The sequence below is a fragment of the Nymphaea colorata genome, chromosome 3 (genome assembly GCF_008831285.2).
Source record: "Nymphaea colorata isolate Beijing-Zhang1983 chromosome 3, ASM883128v2, whole genome shotgun sequence".
In the NCBI taxonomy this organism is placed as follows: Eukaryota; Viridiplantae; Streptophyta; class Magnoliopsida; order Nymphaeales; family Nymphaeaceae; genus Nymphaea; species Nymphaea colorata.
Genome location: NC_045140.1, coordinates 20982927 through 20998936, shown reverse-complemented (window position 1 = coordinate 20998936; position 16010 = coordinate 20982927). Strand labels below are relative to the sequence as shown.

Here is a 16010-nt window from a genome sequence, read left to right as displayed (position 1 = left end):
TTTCCTTTATGGTTTATGTTCTGAGTTGGGTTCTGGTGCACAAACAGATTGAAGTTTCTCTATGCCAGTTTTCATTGGATGTAATTCTTTTCTTGATCGGAAAGTTGGGTCTGGCTGGTCCTTACATAGTTAGGCATGCAATTGTGTTGGGAAATTGTTGTAAGGTAAGCTTCATTGTCCTTACTTCCAGTTTATATGAATATGGTTTTCTATTTGTGATGTCGTGATTGGTGAAGCAGTTTCCATGAGAGTAATATAATTTATACAACTCTTTCTTTTTCAATTATGAATTCGTGCACTTGTTGTGGTTGTCTCAGTGGAAAACTATGAAGTTAGGTGTTTTGTGTGCTATATGTGTTTTTAGAGAGAACCAATTCTAAAACTTGGTGTTTTTATGCTATATATGTTTTTAGAGATGATCAATTTCAAAGTTGATTTGTTTTTTTCTGATTATCTATATTTGATATAAAGGACGTGCCCATGACAAATTGGAATGAGAAATACCTATGCATTTCCATTGTGTAATCACATCTTTTGTTTGGGCCTAACAGTGAGCTCTTGTGGATGTGTGTGTGTATTATGTGGATGCTGCACTTGCCTGCTCATGCTTTCAGGGTAGACTCTGGCCGTGTATTCTGTTTCCATGCACTGGGTGTGCATGCCTTTACACAAATTTAGAGATCTATTTGACATTTTGTAGTTATGCTTTTGTGTTGGTAATAAAGTGTTTCCCTCAGCCTTGCTTCATTCTGCTGATTGTCACGTGAGGGACACTATGAAAAATCAGCCTTTTTTTTTTCCATGTAGCCACATAATTGCACACATACAGCCAGACATATATATGCATCAATACTTGTGTATGTGATTTCTTTTATTATTTAGATAAGAATAGTTTTGAATAATGACGCCGTGAAATGTAAGCAGGTTTTGGAGGACTTCAAATTGTCAATGATGTACAAGTCCATGTTAACCTATCTATGTGGTTAGATTGTGTTAATAAAGGTTGAACTGGTGATTCCATGTACTACTTTCATGTTTGCATCATTTTTTGTCTCTGTTAATGCGTGAGACACCTGTCAGCATTCTCGACATTATGGTCCACATTCATTTCTGGCAGCTTATTTCAGTTTTCTACATTGCTTTAGATGATTAGAATTGGTATTGTTTCTCTCCTCGAGTACTTTTTAGGTGAGCATCATGTTTCAGTTTTCTACTTGATGCCCAGCCTGAAAGTTGAAATGCTTCTGAATTTAATGATAGGTAAAGAACTTTTCAGGAGCAAATCTTCTTTGCCGTGTTGAGAATCACGATACAATAATTGCAACTAAACGATCTGCTTCAGTTGTTCTGAGGTATATGTTTATGTACTGTTAATGATGTTCTCTGTTACTGAGGGGTACTTTTCTCCATGTACTGTTAATGATGTTTGCTTTAACATTTAAAATTTTTATATGTTTTTCCTCTTCTCTTAAAAAACTCCGAAAAAATGGACAAATGAGTATTATAATAAGATGAAATGCTTGCTTAGCCTTCCTGGTTCTGTTAAAAAGCGCTGCATGCGAGGCTAGGAGGTACCTTTACGACTGGTAGTCTAGGTGACCTCTTGTGTTAGCATGTGAGCTACAGATGGTGTTGCACATATCTTGTTGTTATGAGTCATTGTTCGTATAGTGGTCAAGAGGCATTTGGACATTGTTTTATTTTCTTATTAAATAAAACCTTCCATGTCATGGTTGCTGGCAAGTAGCAACAGTTTTTGCTTTAATTTGGAGTCATCAATGTCCTTGTGGACAGTTTACTTATGCAATATGATATTTCATTCCTTAGTACTTGCTTACTATCCTAAATGATTATTTATGTTTCATAAAATAATTTTCATGTTATTAAGTCAAGCAACCATGATACAAGGATAAGGCTTGATAAGAAAATGCTCTCAGTGTATTGTTCAGTTTCCTTTCACACTTATTGTAGTTGTTTCATCTATATTAATTTTTTATTTTTGTGTCTTAAGGCCTGTTTCACCAACAAAGAGGAATCCCGATGGTATACCATCTATATCTCTGCAGCTCCTACTTGGCGAGTTCTTCACATCTCCAGTTCGCATTTCACACTTAAATACTGGCAGATGTGCATGGAAGACGAGGCTAGCATCTCATGGTGGTATGATGAAACAACCTTTTTTTCCCGCTCATTGTGCTTTATCATTTTCTTTTATATATTTTATTCTTCTAAATGCTCTTTTAGATGACGGGTAGACTTTTTACAGTGGTCATGTAGAATTGAATGAAGTGATTGGTGGATAAATACTAAAAGATAAATTAATACCTATAAAATACTATGGTGTTAACTTGGTAATCAATGTTAATAAGTGCATAATGTTCTGATGTCTGTTCCAGTTTGGGATTAGTATGGCAAATTAATGGATGTGAATGTTTGTGTTCAATGGGATCTGGAAAGTAGACTTTATACATTATTTTACTTGATTTGGGACCTGTACTATTGTCTTTATTTTTTGAGTTTGAACAACCAAAGCTTCCCTCGACGGTCAAGGTGGTCTTACCATATTTTTTTCAGAATCCTCCACTCTTTTCTAGGCCCCTTTGGTTCTTAATAGGTAACACTAGGAGGATTGTCTGAGATCTGGATGGAATTCACAGTTGGAAAAATTGAAGAATTCAGAATAAAACCAAGACACCATTTCTTAAACGTTGGTTTAGTTTATTATCTGTTAGACGGTAGTTCAATAATCATTTTCAGATCACTGTAGCCAGGAAATAAGTTGTTGCAGATTTATGATTCAGTGCATAACAATTCCATGCTAATATCTAGTCCAAGATTCTACTAAGGAAACAAAGAATGATGTTTGTGCTTTTCAGTCATGAGTGTAGAAGCACTGGACTCATATATTTCTTGTTGAAACCTTGTTAACTGTTATGTTTTTAATTTCCTAGCCAACTGCTGTGCAGATTCAAGAACTTTTCCAGGACCTTTTGTTGTAGTAGAGACTGCAAAAAAGTCTGAGGTATTTCGTGATAAACCAATATGTGTTTTCACATTCATCTCTAGGCCCTTATTTGCATTTTATATTAGATAATTTTACCAATCATCTTACTGTAACTTGCTTAGGATGGATTCTGTATTGCTGTTTATCCAATGTTGACGATACACAATGGAAGTGGGTTATCTTTGGACTTACGATGCCGCCGACCACAGGAGACTGAAGATGAGTTTGCCACTGTTTTGCTTTGTAATGGGGATTCAATTGATGATTCTGTGGCAGCATTTGAATCATTAAGTATGTCTGGGCTTATGAAGAAGGCCTTAACTTCCCTAAGTTTAGGTGGGTATTGGGATTGGATTCAATTTCTGCTACATCTTTTCATTGATCCATATTGTTCTGATCCCATATTTATTTTGTAAGTTGTAACCATTTAACTGCTTTCTGTATTATTTAATGGGAGTAGTAGAAGTAGGAATTGCACCTTTTTATGCTAAAAGCGTTCGTGTCTTCATTTGATTTTTACAAGATTATTCCCTCCTTAATGATATGTGCATTTGGAAAGTAGTTAAGTAATAAAATGCAACCTTTTGCTATGAACTTTTGGGTTTGGTAAATGGGTCAAAAACAGTGACAAGATAAAGAAAGGTAAAAAAAAAAAAAAGGAAAATAGTGTTATGAATGTCCTCACCAGCACTTGGAGAAAACAAAATAACAACACAAAATTATGTGTGGCACTTAACCTTTTTTTTTTTTTGCTAAAATACATTAACAAATTAGTATCATTTCGTTGGGTTTCCCTTATAAGTGTGACATCTGACTATTTTGTAGCAATCCTGTCCATGAAGTCTGGCAAAGTCTTTGCAACCAAGCCCCCCCTTTTTTTTCCAAAAAAAAAAAAATGTGATTGTGGATTATCTGGTCTTCTTCTGTTATCCTTAAAATTCTAAATTATTATTTGTTGGAAGGAATCATTTACTCTAGAAAAAAAAAACTGCAGGAAATTTTCTTGTATCTATTAGACCTAAAGCTGATGAGGGCTTTGGAGGATGCAGTAATCTGGTCACTGTAGAGTGGTCAGAAGATCTCAAAGGGGGAAAACCTGTCTGTCTCTCAGGACTATTTGACAAGTTGAGTTACCAGCTGAAGAAGGGATTTGGTGGTAAATCCAAGAAGGCCACCTTCAGTAGCATTAAGTGTCGTGTGCAGTCACAGGAGAATGTTAGTTACATCCATTTTCTTGTCCAAAGCATAGGCAGAGATGTTCCTGTTCTTCGGCCTCCAAAAGTGAGCGGTGGTTCTCATTTGAGCACTTCTCCTATTGCAGTTCAAGAGCAGAAAGAGATATATCTTTTGCCAACGGTTCAGGTTTACAATGTTCTTGAATCAGAAATCCATGTAATGCTATCAGAAAATGTTGAAGGTGGTATCTTTTTTTTTTTTTTTTCCAGTGACATTAACATTTATGCAATATTGTAATAATAGTTAGCATCCCATTTGCTGCAGACAATAATAAGTCTTCTTGGCATATTGGCAGACGGGCGACCATTGCATGTGGTTCAAGTGCTTGCTTCTATGTAAATCCTTCCATTATATACTTTACTTTTGCCTTAACTGAACTTGGTTTAAAGTGCAAGCCCATAAACAGCAGTGATATGATAAAAAAGCTGAATAGGAGTATGTCGGAATTTCATTATCTTGATAAGGAATTAGATTTTGGAGGTGGAAGACTTATTGCAAATTTAAGATTTTCACGTGGAGATAGAGGTACACTAGAGGTAATTCTGATTTCACTTGGGCATAATTAATACGTGAAAGCCTTCCCCATTTTCTTGTGTTTTGTAATTTATTTTGTGATAAAATAATTCTCTGTCGTTTCTACCACTTTTTTGGTAATTTTACCTTAAATTTCACAGGTCACCATTTTCACAACATCTATTTTGAGGAATGCCACTGACATTTCATTCTTCTGTTGTGATGCTAATAACAAGTCTATTTCAAGGTAGAAACACTATTCTAAGTTCTTGGATGTTTTTTAATATATTTTGTGTAAATCATGTCATTCATTATTCCCTGCAGGGAAGTTCCTGAAAGATACTGGTCAACCTGTTCTCCAGAGCTTGGTTTTGTTCTGGATCCTGGCTCTACGGCTTCATGGTTCTTTAGGTAATAAATATTTTCTTTTACCACTATGCTTTAAGGAGACTTTTTTTTTGTGCCTTCTTTTTTACCTTTTTGCTACTTGCAACATTCTAAGTATAGCAAAATGATTGCAATCATGTTATCTCAATTACCAGAACTGACATATTGCTTTCACTAGTATTCTTTTCGATTATGTTTTTATGTACTTATAAACAAATTTTCAGATCCAATAAGGTTCGACTCTTATGGTTAAAAGATAAAGTTGCTGATGCATTGCTAGACCTGGATGCGTTGTCAGGCTTTACAGAGATAGGTTCTGAACTACTTTCTGAAACTGGAATTAAACATGTAATAAAGTTTGGTATCTCTTTGAAGCCAATTTCGTCTAAAGTTATCGTGCCATCACGATTTGTGCACATAGCACCACGATATGTTGTTTCAAATGAATCAGAAGTGGATATCTATGTGCGACAGTCTTGTGTGCACTCAGTAAGTGTCTATTATCTTATAGTTTCATCATTTAAATGTGATTTCAGTACTTGACACTGTTTTTAGGCTTCACTCTTACACATTCTATGTTTAAAAGGATGACCTGGATGGGGTTACGGTAGTCACCAGTCGCCAGAAATCAGCATTGCAAATGCAGATGTCAGGGAGGAAAAGGAAAACTGACATTATTGATACCATGTTCAGAAGTCACGGCAATAGCAACGATGATTCTATGTACTTCATTCAGTTCTGCTTGAAACAGGATGATTGGAGTTGGTCTGGGCCTGTTTGTGTAACATCACTTGGACATTTCTTCTTGAGGTTTAGAAGAAAACCTACTGTTCTCGGATATGATGAACCAAATTACAGAACTCAAACTGATAATGACTTGGCACGGATTGGGACAGTTGATATTGAAGAAGAAGAGTCTATGCTAGTTATGCACTTCCATCTCCCTTCGAATATAATATTACCCTATCGAATTGAAAATCATTTAAATGACTCTGCTATTATGTATCAACAAAAGGTTGCTATTTCTCAGTTATTTTAGTTTATGTGAAAAAGGTTAGTTCATTTTCTTTGTCATTTAATATCTTGGCTTAATTCAGGGTATCATGGAACCAGAAACTTTGGCAAGTGGGAGAAAAGTTGGTTATGTTTGGGATGACCTGAGCTTACCACATACACTAATAGTACGAATACATGGTACATGTATATCCATTTGAATTTCTTTAATGTTGCTTCTTCTACTATATTTGAAACAATCTTTCTAGTGCAATGCCATCTCCTTATTAATTCAGCATTTTCCTCCATTTATGAGGCATTTAGGAGAAAGAAATTGCTAGAGTGAATAATTCATTTCTGCAGCTTATGAACCTAGTTTGCTATGAACAAACCTGAAAGGGTGCTCGTTCCATGTTGACACGACTTGACATGTATGTGGGACACTGCAAATTCATATTTTGTACTTTTTGGTTTGTCTTGGTATATTTTAGGAATATAAAGAGTGAATATGTGTGTTAGATATAACATGCCCTACGTTTTTTGAAAATGCTTTTCACTTGCATCTAATTGACACCCATATGACAGTTTTGGACATATCGTTGTCTCCAATTGAACAGGAGTTCATGGTATGCCTTTCGTGTGATAGCATGATTGAAGCTAATCTTTGATGTCATGTTTCTCAAAGTTTATCTCAATCTTAGCTGCATGTGGAGGAGATGATTTCTGAACCAGTGTGGTGACTTTGTTGGGCAGAGACTTGTTGTAATTGCTGAAGCAGCAATGGTTCTTTTTTGGGATAGTTATGCCTCATATGTGCTGTCTTCTGATGATAGCGGTACTTGATTAATCCTGTGCCTCCGCATCTGAACTTTTCTTTGTTGCTTTGGTCCACCTTCTCTAAATTCTAAAGGATCTCTTGGTCATATTGAGCACCACTTCATCTATTGATCTGGTCTCAAAGACCGAATATTTAACCTCTTTAGCTCTGCCACACATGTGAAGTAGGCCCTTTCCATGTGATCAGTTTCTGGCGATAAAGATATTGGAAACTTTGGCTCTCTAACTTGTTAAAAATTTCTTGTTTGTCTTCCACATGACCACTCATCACGTGGCCTGAAGTTAGGAAGAGTATCCATGATGTCAATGGAATCAAATTTTTGTTCCATTTTTTGTATAAAGTGCCAATATTGATCTAGATTGTCCTCTACACTTTTACACCAATGTTTTTCTCTATCCTGTTGCTTTGTCAGTGTACTCAAGCTGACTAGGTTAATATCTATGTTTAGCATTGTCAGTGTTTGATTCCTTAATTCTCCCCATCCTTCTCAACCTTATGAAGCACCTAAGTTCCATCAAGAAAGCTCCCAAGATATTTATGTCTGGTTAAGTGTCTGGATTTGTTCCTATACAGAAGGCACTTGAATAGGATGCTATCCATCCTCGAATAAAAATTGAAAACTTGCTTGCATTATCCAATACTGGAAAATACATCTGTGTTCTGAGGACAATGTTGTCTTGTCCAATACTACAGACCACAACTAGTCCACAAAAACTTCCCAACTAAAATCATCAGACCATCTTCAGAATGCAGCCCTGAGGGGTAGCTAATCTCCTGCATGATGTTGAAGTGAGGACATAACTATAATAGGGTGGTAAATCTTCATCACAGACATAATACAAGACAGATACATAAGCTCAAAAGTTCAATGCGTTTCAAAATAAGTTGTTTGATGAGATAATATCTTTGTTGGTTAGGCTATTATATTTTAATGTTTTCAGTAAATCTTTTCTTGAGGTCTTCTCTTACTATTAGATCCTGCAAAAGGCTGCTACCTTGTATTGCTTTGGTGACTGGAGATGCATCTAGCCTGTTGTGGGTGGGTGTCTTTGGTTGTGGTATGAGCTGTTGACATTTTTTTTGTGTCAGATATGAATATTGAGCGTGAAATTAACATAGACAAGCTGTCCAGCTGGAAGCCTTTCTATAAAGTAAGGCAAGCAAACAGTTTTGTGTTATCTTCTCTGTATACTGGTGTTAGAGATACAAAAAGGACAGGGCATGAAGCATCCTCATCAGCAACAGGAATTTTCAGAATTGCATATAAAGTGTTTGCAGATGGTTCACAACGAGTATTAAGAATTGGTGAGCTGGTTGATAATGCCAATGGATCACGTTCATTTCACCAGCATTCAATAATGCAGAAGAATATTGAGTTCAGAGTGTCATTTTTTGGGGTTCGCTTGCTTGAGGATCCAAATCAGGTAGTCTTCATCTCAGCTGTATCTTCTTGAACCATTATGCATGCACCGGACATGCCATTTTTTCCCCAGTTTTGGTGTCCTGTCACATTAATCCTCTGTTTGGTTGTCTTATATTCACGACATGGCATAAAAAGTTCTACTAATTACAATTTTTTTGGGATGTGCCTCTTGTTCCTTTAGTTAAACAGAAACAGAGTGTCGGTTACCATGAACTGAAATTATTGTCTTGTGAATGGTCTGTTACTGTTCTAATAACATATTTGATATATTGGTCAAACTGTCATTTAGTGGTGTATGTTGAAATAAAACGTGTATAAGGTTACAATAATGTTTTACCAATGGTGAGGGAACTTAGCTTTAACTAAAAAGGTCCTTTTTTGGCTTAATGTGTTGCACAGATTCAATTATAGTGAGACTCCATGCTTTTTGCTTGTTGCTTTATCAGAATAGAAAAGTAGAAGGCTTTTACAAGCTTGTTATTTTTTTCTTTTTTTGAAGGATGTTGGAGAACGTGAGGCATCAGATTATTTGTTATTTCTTCAGGCAAGGGTGGAAAATGTATGTTTGCGTTCTCTATTTGCAAATCACCAGACTTTCAATGTGATGAGAGTCCAGGTACTGACTCAAATGCAGATAAATAGTTTGAAGCTTCAATTGGACTTTGTGTGCCTTGATCCAAACTTAGGAGTATTAGATACTCCATACTGATGTTAACAGGCAGGATGAATCTGCCAACTAAGCATGGATTAGGATTCCAATAAACTGCCACGGAAATATGAATGGATTTGTGCTAGACTGCTAGTTGCTATCTGATGCCTGTGCTGAAGATAAGCGAGAAATTACATTGGGCTGTAGGAGATAGTATCTTTTTTTTTCAGTTTAATTTTATTTTTCATATATCTTTAAAGTTTAATCTAAAGAGTTTTTATACATTCAATTCGTGGATCAGTCACTAAATGTGGATGAAAAATGGCAAGGAGCACCTTTTGCAGCTTTGCTTCGGAGACATCAGCTAGATAACAATGATGCAACTGATCAGATCCTTAGCATTATTATCATTTCTCGGTCTGGAAATACAAGTGTTACAGAAGTTAAATATTGTTCAATTGTTGTACAGGTATGCTTATGTTCTAATAATGTTTCTTGCAAATGTCACATCATGCAATTGTTCCTTCTGAAGCTCAGCATTGAATTCGGATGCAAATTTAGAATGTCAGACTTGGTGATTTGGTTAATTGAACATAGTTGGCCTGTTTTATTATATTTGGCGGATCCACAAGGAATGAGCCTTCTTTCGTTTCAGCTTGATTACGTGATTACTCTAACTCAGTTGAGTCATCATATGACTTGTCAGGTTATACCATTATACTTATATATATATATAAGTATAACGAGAGAGAGAGAGAGAGAGAGAGAGAGAGAGAGAGGAACAATTGAAAAAAGATATCCTAGACGTCCACTGGTCACCTTTTCTTCATAAAAGATTGAACCCACCTTCTGTAATGTAAAGAGTGAGTGGTGGGTACCATTTTGGTGGGCACCCTTCACTCTCTCTCTCACTTGCTATATATGCACATGTACGGACTTGCTTCTGGGAGGAGTTATGAGGTTGCACATAGATTGTCCTGGCTTGAAGCTTGTACCTTACTCTTTTCATGTGTGTGCATCCGTTAAAAAAGAAATAAGATTGCAGGCATGTGGTACTATTTTAAAACTACCAAGATCTGGAAGCTATAAACTTGGAAAACAGTAAGCATGGAAAATAGTGAAAAAATGTTTATCATGATATTATCACAATAACGTTTAGAAAATATTGGGGAATTCTCAGGACTGCTTTGGCATCCATATTTTTCTCAAAATTAAATATATTTGTTGTCCTTATTTTGTGTTTTCATATTTTAATAGTTAAGTGGCTACCATTTACTGAAAAGCTTTATTAAATAGGTGCATATATTTCTTATTTGTTTATGCTAGTCCTACATTTTTGAACTTCCCTTTAGTGTCGGGATTCTCCTGATATTTCTCATAAAAATTTGCAATGTAATGTAACATTTTTATACAGCTTATAAACAACTTCCATCTTATATAAACAGAAATTGTTTATAAGTTGTATATAAATTGGGATGATGTTGTGAATGACGTTTGGTGAGGTTTAGCCAAGATCAATGACTGTGTCTTTGCATAGAAATGAGTTATCTCTTTAAACGATATGTTACTTCCTGTTCCTAAGCTATTGAATTTTAGAAAATTGATTTGTGATTACTTGTCAGTAAAAAGGGTCCAGTATATGTAAAGTTGCCCTTAGATTTTATTTCCTTCTCTTTGTAGCCTCTGGATTTGAATTTTGATGAGGAAACAGTGATGAAGATTGTGCCGTTCTGGCGCACATCTCTTAGTGATCCAAACAGTACAAGGCAACAGATTTACTTTAAGCACTTTGAAATTCACCCTATTAAGGTATGTATAGTTCACTGGCCTGTTAGATCTTTTCCATCGTGTTATTTATTCATTTTTATTTTTTAATACTTTTCATACTGTGTTATTTTTATTCACTGTTATTTTTTTAATACTTTTTATACTCTCCTGCTGTTTCTACTAATACAATCGTGATGTAAAATGCAGATTATAGCCAGCTTCCTCCCTGGTAATTTGAATATGAGTTATAGCACCTCACAGGAAGCCTTGTGGTCCTTCCTGCATAACGTCATAAAGGTGTGGTATAAATTTGTATACGAAATGTATATGGATGTAACTGGGTCAGCTTATCAGATTGGCAAATCCATGGGTCTTGAACTTGACCGGATATTCTGAATTATTTGAAAAATTTTCTAGATTGGTGAATCCAACTGGATCAGGCTGATTACTTTATGTTGATTTATTTGTGATCATACTAAGGCCATGTACAGATCCAGATTCATTATTGCAAAACCTGTATTTGATCCAACTCATGAACATAGTTGAGTAATTGGACCTTTGGACATCCCCATCTAGTTAACTGGATTCCAGTCAGTCAGGTTCCAGACCATCTAACGTCCAGAGCACAAATTTTTAGCTAATTTGGTTTTTTGTTCTTCACTTTCATCTCTTCTTTTAGGTCCCCACTGTGAAGGCTGCAGTTGTGGAATTGAATGGTGTCCTGCTGACGCATGCTCTGTTGACAACTCGTGAATTGCTTATCAAATGCATGCAGCACTACTCATGGTACGTTTTCATTATCTTTCCCCACAAATTTGTCCTTCATTTGTTTAAAATGTTTGCTGTGTTTGACTGATCATTAATCATGGGCTTCTGATAGGTATGCAATGAGGGCCATCTACATTGCTAAAGGCAGTTCGTTGCTACCACCTTCATTTGCTTCAATCTTTGATGACTCGGCATTTTCATCTCTGGATGTATTTTTTGATCCATCAAGCAGTTTGCACAGTCTGCCTGGACTTACTATAGGTAGTAGTGCTGATGTTTCTCATGGCTTATTAGATTTATTGCGCTTGCTTGTTTCTTCTGAATCTTTTTTCTGTTATGATACTTTTCTAGGCTGCATCTGAATATTGAAGTTGGTGTGATGGCTTGGCAAACACTCCTAAAATGCTCCTAGCCTGCTGTTTGATGTAGGATGCACAGATGTTTAGACTGACTTTTATTAATTTCACTTTTGTCTGGTTATAAAAATAGTAATGTTTGAGCTCTTCATGCTTCGTCCATGAGCTTCAAGTGTAATTTGTTTCAAAAGCTTATGCATTTTGTTCTTCCCCATCCTTTGAGAGCTAGAAGGCCTACAGTTGGCGCCCTGCGCAGATTCCCCCGCCTTCTCTCTAACTTTTTTAGGCAGTAGAGATGAGTTCTTTTTTCCTCAATAGAACTTATCCTGGATGAGTCCTGGTGGAGTACTTTTAGTAGTTTTCTGGTTTGATGATTGTGAATCAGTTACCCTCGCCCACATGCACTATTGTTTGTGTCAAGTCTTGTTAGGTGACGTGTTTATCTCTTAGTTGTTTTTATTTTTGGCACTTTGTTGGGTCCTTTAGTCAGAATATGCTAAGTAGTAGTTGCCTTCTCTCCTTTAGTCAGAATATGCTAAGTAGTAGTTGCCTTCTCTCCTTTAGTCATGGTACCAAGTTTCTTGTTGCCTATAATCTATAAATTTTGACATATTTACGGCTGATGATAGGTGCGTTAAAGTTTATCCGGAAGTCTATTGATGGTGAAAGTATTTTTGGAACAAAGCGCTATCTTGGAGACTTAGGAAAAACGGTTTGTTCACTTTTTTATCTGTTTGTTTTTATTGATGTCTTCAGATGGCAATTGTATTGAGGTAGAATATTTTGTGGCACAGTTGAGAAGAGCAGGATCAAACATTCTCTTTGCTGCCATAACAGAAATCTCAGATAGTGTTCTCAGGGGAGCAGAGACGAGTGGTTTTAGTGGCATGGTAAATCCATTCATACAATTCATAACTCTCTGTTTTGTAAATACAATTTCTTGTAACAGTTTCTGAATTTTTTTGTTCTACTAGCAAAATGTTAATCCTTTTTTTCATAGGGCAAAATGGTTGCTTCTTTTTATCTGATGAAATGTTCTTCTTAAGGTCAAGGGTTTTCACCAAGGTATATTGAACATAGCCATGGAGCCCTCACTTATAGGCAGTGCTTTTATGGAGGGAGGCCCAAGTAGGAGGATTAAGCTGGACCATAGTCCTGGAATCAATGAGGTAATTCTTACAAGCAGTGTTCAACTTCCTTTTGAATTGTCTTCCTATTTGCTACGATTCATTCACCCACGATAATGGTGAGCTTTTATCCTCATATTTTACCTCATGATAATTTTCAGTTTGTCTGTCTCAGATTGCTTCTACATAATACTTTTTTTTTTTGGTTAATTGACATCTTAGGAAGTCGCATTAGTGTAACATATGTATTTTAAAACTCTAATGCAGGCATATGTCGAAGGTTATCTACAGGCCATGTTAGATGTGCTGTATAAGCTCGAATATCTCAAAGTGAGAGTAATTGATGACGAGGTAATCCAGATGAACATCTTTTAGTTCATTGTTGTTTTTCTTTCTCTCAATTCTTCCTTTTCTTCCATTGATCTCTCAGTTATACCTTTTATAGTTTTAGCAGCTGGCTAAGTTGCATTTCTACGTGTTAGAATATATTGTAATGGGGAACCGGGTCCATATCTGGACCCGGTCCTATGGGGCACGGATACCGAGGTGGGCTCGGTATCCTAGGCGGCACTCTTTCTCTCCCTCCTATATATTCTTCACTTACATGTAATTGTTGAAAAAAGTGAATGTGATTTTCTCTCTCCTAGGGTTGCGGTTTGCCCCTAGGTCAGAGCTTCCCCGTGGTTTTTCACCTCTTTCTGAGGTTTTCCACGTATACTGTGTGTGTTTTCTCTACTCTCTCCTTGTGGTTCGTGTTTCTACATGGTATCAAAGCCACCGCGTGTGAGATCGTTGGTGTGCAAGTAGTGTTTTTCCGCCGTTCACGTGCTGCCCCCGTTGCCGTTTCCAGCACCGCCGCCGACACTGTTCCCAGCGCCGCTGCCGTCGTTGTTTCTACCGCTGTCGCCGACCAGGAACGCCGTCCAGGAACGCTGCCGCCGTCCGGCACCGCCGTCGTCATCGTTCCCAGCGTCGTCCTGCCCTGCCCTGCTGCCGTCGCCGCTCCCAGCGTCGTCCTGCCCTGCCCTGCTGCCGTCGCCGCTCCCAGCGTCGCCGTCGTTATCAGCGCCGCCCTGCCCTGCTGCCGTCACAGGTCCCAGCGCCGCTGTCGACTGGTTTTTTTCTCCGCTGCCCTCTTCTTCCGCGTCGCCGCCGGCTGTCTTGTTTTCGCCGCCGGCCAGTTGTGACCTTATTTGGGGATTGCCATGGCTGACGCAGTGATTTCCAAGCTTGATGATGCCCTGGACACGGGCAGCAATACCAAGGGTGAGAACTTGCCTGTTCATGTCACCTCCATTTGGCTGAACAATGATAACTATCTCTCGTGGTCTGCTGCCCTAGAAATCGGCATTACTAGTCGTGGTCGCCTGCACTATATCACTGGGGAGAAGCCTCCACCTTCTAAAACTGATTCGCAATGGCCGACCTGGGCTTTGGAAGATAGTCAGGTTAAAATATGGATTATTAGTTCGGTTTCCACAGATATTCAGCCTTTGATCTTGCGTAAATCGACTGCATATGATATGTGGACTGTTCTTGCACGTATGTATGGTCGTAAAAAACGTGTTTTACGTGCATATCAAATCAAACTTAGCATATATGCTCTTAAACAGGGTGATTTATCTGTTGCCTCCTTCTATGCCGCCCTGAAGACCAAATGTTAGGAACTTGACTATCATGTGAATGATGACTGGAAATGTGGTGTAGATCATGCCCTGTATTGGGAAAAGGAATGGATGGACCGCACCTTTATCTTCCTTGGAGGCCTGCGTGATGAGTTTGAAACCATTCGGAGCCAGATTCTTAACTGTGATGAGATTCCTGGAATCGAAGAGGTATATGCACGTATTGAGTCTGAGGAGCAACGGCGCCAGATTATGCATATTGACTCCCATCAGAGGAGCTCTCCAGCAGCCTTTGTGAGCCATACTTCAGGGACAGGGCAGCGTCCTACTCGCCGATGCAGCCATTGCAACACAGTGGGTCATTCTGTTGATTTTTGTTGGGACCTTCATCCTAAGAAGCGTCTCGTCCGAGGTCGTCCTCCTCCTCATCGCCGTGCTCCTTCTGTGCCCGAGCCTAGTCCAGGGTCGACCAATGTTGCAAAATCCAAGCTCTCCTCAGATCAACTTAGAGAGTTGCAAGCATACATTAGTCGTTTGTCTACCCAGGATGATGCTTCTACTTCTGAGGGGGCTAAGTTAGCCCAGGCCCTAGTTGCTACTAGTGATCAAGGTAATTCCTCCCTCGGTGATTGGATTGTTGACAGTGGGGCCACTCATCATATGACAGGGGACCCTACGATGTTTCAAGAGTACAGGTTGACCTCTGGGCAGCAGCGTGTGGCTATGGCTGATGGTTCCTCTATCTCTGTGGCTGGAAAAGGGAGTTTATCATTACTGAACAAATATTGTCTTCATAATGCCCTACATGTTCCCAACATTCCTGTCAATTTGTTATCTGTCAGCAGTATTACCAAAGAGTTAAACTATAATCTAATTTTCTCTGCTGATCGTTGTTTACTGCAGGACTTGGGGACGGGGCAGAAGATTGGGATTGGTTCGGTTATTGATGGTCTCTACAGACTGCCCGTACAAGTTGCTTCTGCTTTGATTTCAGCCACCAGTGGACAGTTGCCTGGCATGGAGGACAGATCCATCATTATGCGTTGGCACGAGAGACTTGGTCATCTTCCATTCCCGTTGCTTAAAAAGTTGTTTCCTAGGATGTTTCATTCTGTTTCTTTGGACACCTTCGCCTGTGAAGTGTGTCAGTTGTCTAAACATGTTAGGGCCTCGTACCCTATTTCATTCAATAAAGCCGACCGTCCTTTTGCTTTGGTTCATTCTGATGTTTGGGGTCCTTCGAGAGTACCCACTTGTCGTGGCTTTCACTATTTCATGACTCTTATTGATGACTACTCCCGGTGTACGTTCGTGTATCTGTTGA

General features: G+C 38.2%; 2 protein-coding genes across 8 annotated transcripts in view; both read left to right on the top strand.

Annotated features, from left to right (window-relative positions):
• Nucleotides 1-16010, top strand: part of LOC116250167 (uncharacterized) — a 34720-nt gene that overhangs the window by 12919 nt on the left and 5791 nt on the right. For 5 of the 7 annotated variants that reach the window (XM_031623632.2, XM_031623631.2, XM_031623630.2 and 2 more), the window contains exons 12-34: nucleotides 48-164; nucleotides 1261-1352; nucleotides 2012-2160; nucleotides 2952-3022; nucleotides 3127-3340; nucleotides 3999-4421; nucleotides 4505-4776; nucleotides 4915-5000; nucleotides 5078-5164; nucleotides 5365-5629; nucleotides 5727-6155; nucleotides 6238-6334; nucleotides 8061-8395; nucleotides 8894-9010; nucleotides 9345-9512; nucleotides 10724-10852; nucleotides 11018-11107; nucleotides 11490-11596; nucleotides 11691-11839; nucleotides 12564-12646; nucleotides 12729-12824; nucleotides 12981-13103; nucleotides 13329-13412. In XM_031623632.2, the coding sequence (XP_031479492.1) occupies nucleotides 48-164; nucleotides 1261-1352; nucleotides 2012-2160; nucleotides 2952-3022; nucleotides 3127-3340; nucleotides 3999-4421; nucleotides 4505-4776; nucleotides 4915-5000; nucleotides 5078-5164; nucleotides 5365-5629; nucleotides 5727-6155; nucleotides 6238-6334; nucleotides 8061-8395; nucleotides 8894-9010; nucleotides 9345-9512; nucleotides 10724-10852; nucleotides 11018-11107; nucleotides 11490-11596; nucleotides 11691-11839; nucleotides 12564-12646; nucleotides 12729-12824; nucleotides 12981-13103; nucleotides 13329-13412 (3783 nt within the window). Of the gene's footprint in view, nucleotides 1-47; nucleotides 165-1260; nucleotides 1353-2011; nucleotides 2161-2951; nucleotides 3023-3126; nucleotides 3341-3998; nucleotides 4422-4504; nucleotides 4777-4914; nucleotides 5001-5077; nucleotides 5165-5364; nucleotides 5630-5726; nucleotides 6156-6237; nucleotides 6335-8060; nucleotides 8396-8893; nucleotides 9011-9344; nucleotides 9513-10723; nucleotides 10853-11017; nucleotides 11108-11489; nucleotides 11597-11690; nucleotides 11840-12563; nucleotides 12647-12690; nucleotides 12825-12980; nucleotides 13104-13328; nucleotides 13413-16010 lie in introns of all 7 variants that reach the window. The other 2 variants (XM_031623633.2, XM_031623634.2) reach the window with 2 other exon arrangements.
• LOC126409945 (uncharacterized) lies at nucleotides 14550-15906 on the top strand. The gene is made up of 2 exons (XM_050077008.1): nucleotides 14550-15296; nucleotides 15590-15906. Exons 1-2 carry the CDS (start codon nucleotides 14798-14800, stop codon nucleotides 15631-15633), a joined length of 543 nt encoding a protein of 180 aa, XP_049932965.1. The 5' UTR covers nucleotides 14550-14797; the 3' UTR covers nucleotides 15634-15906.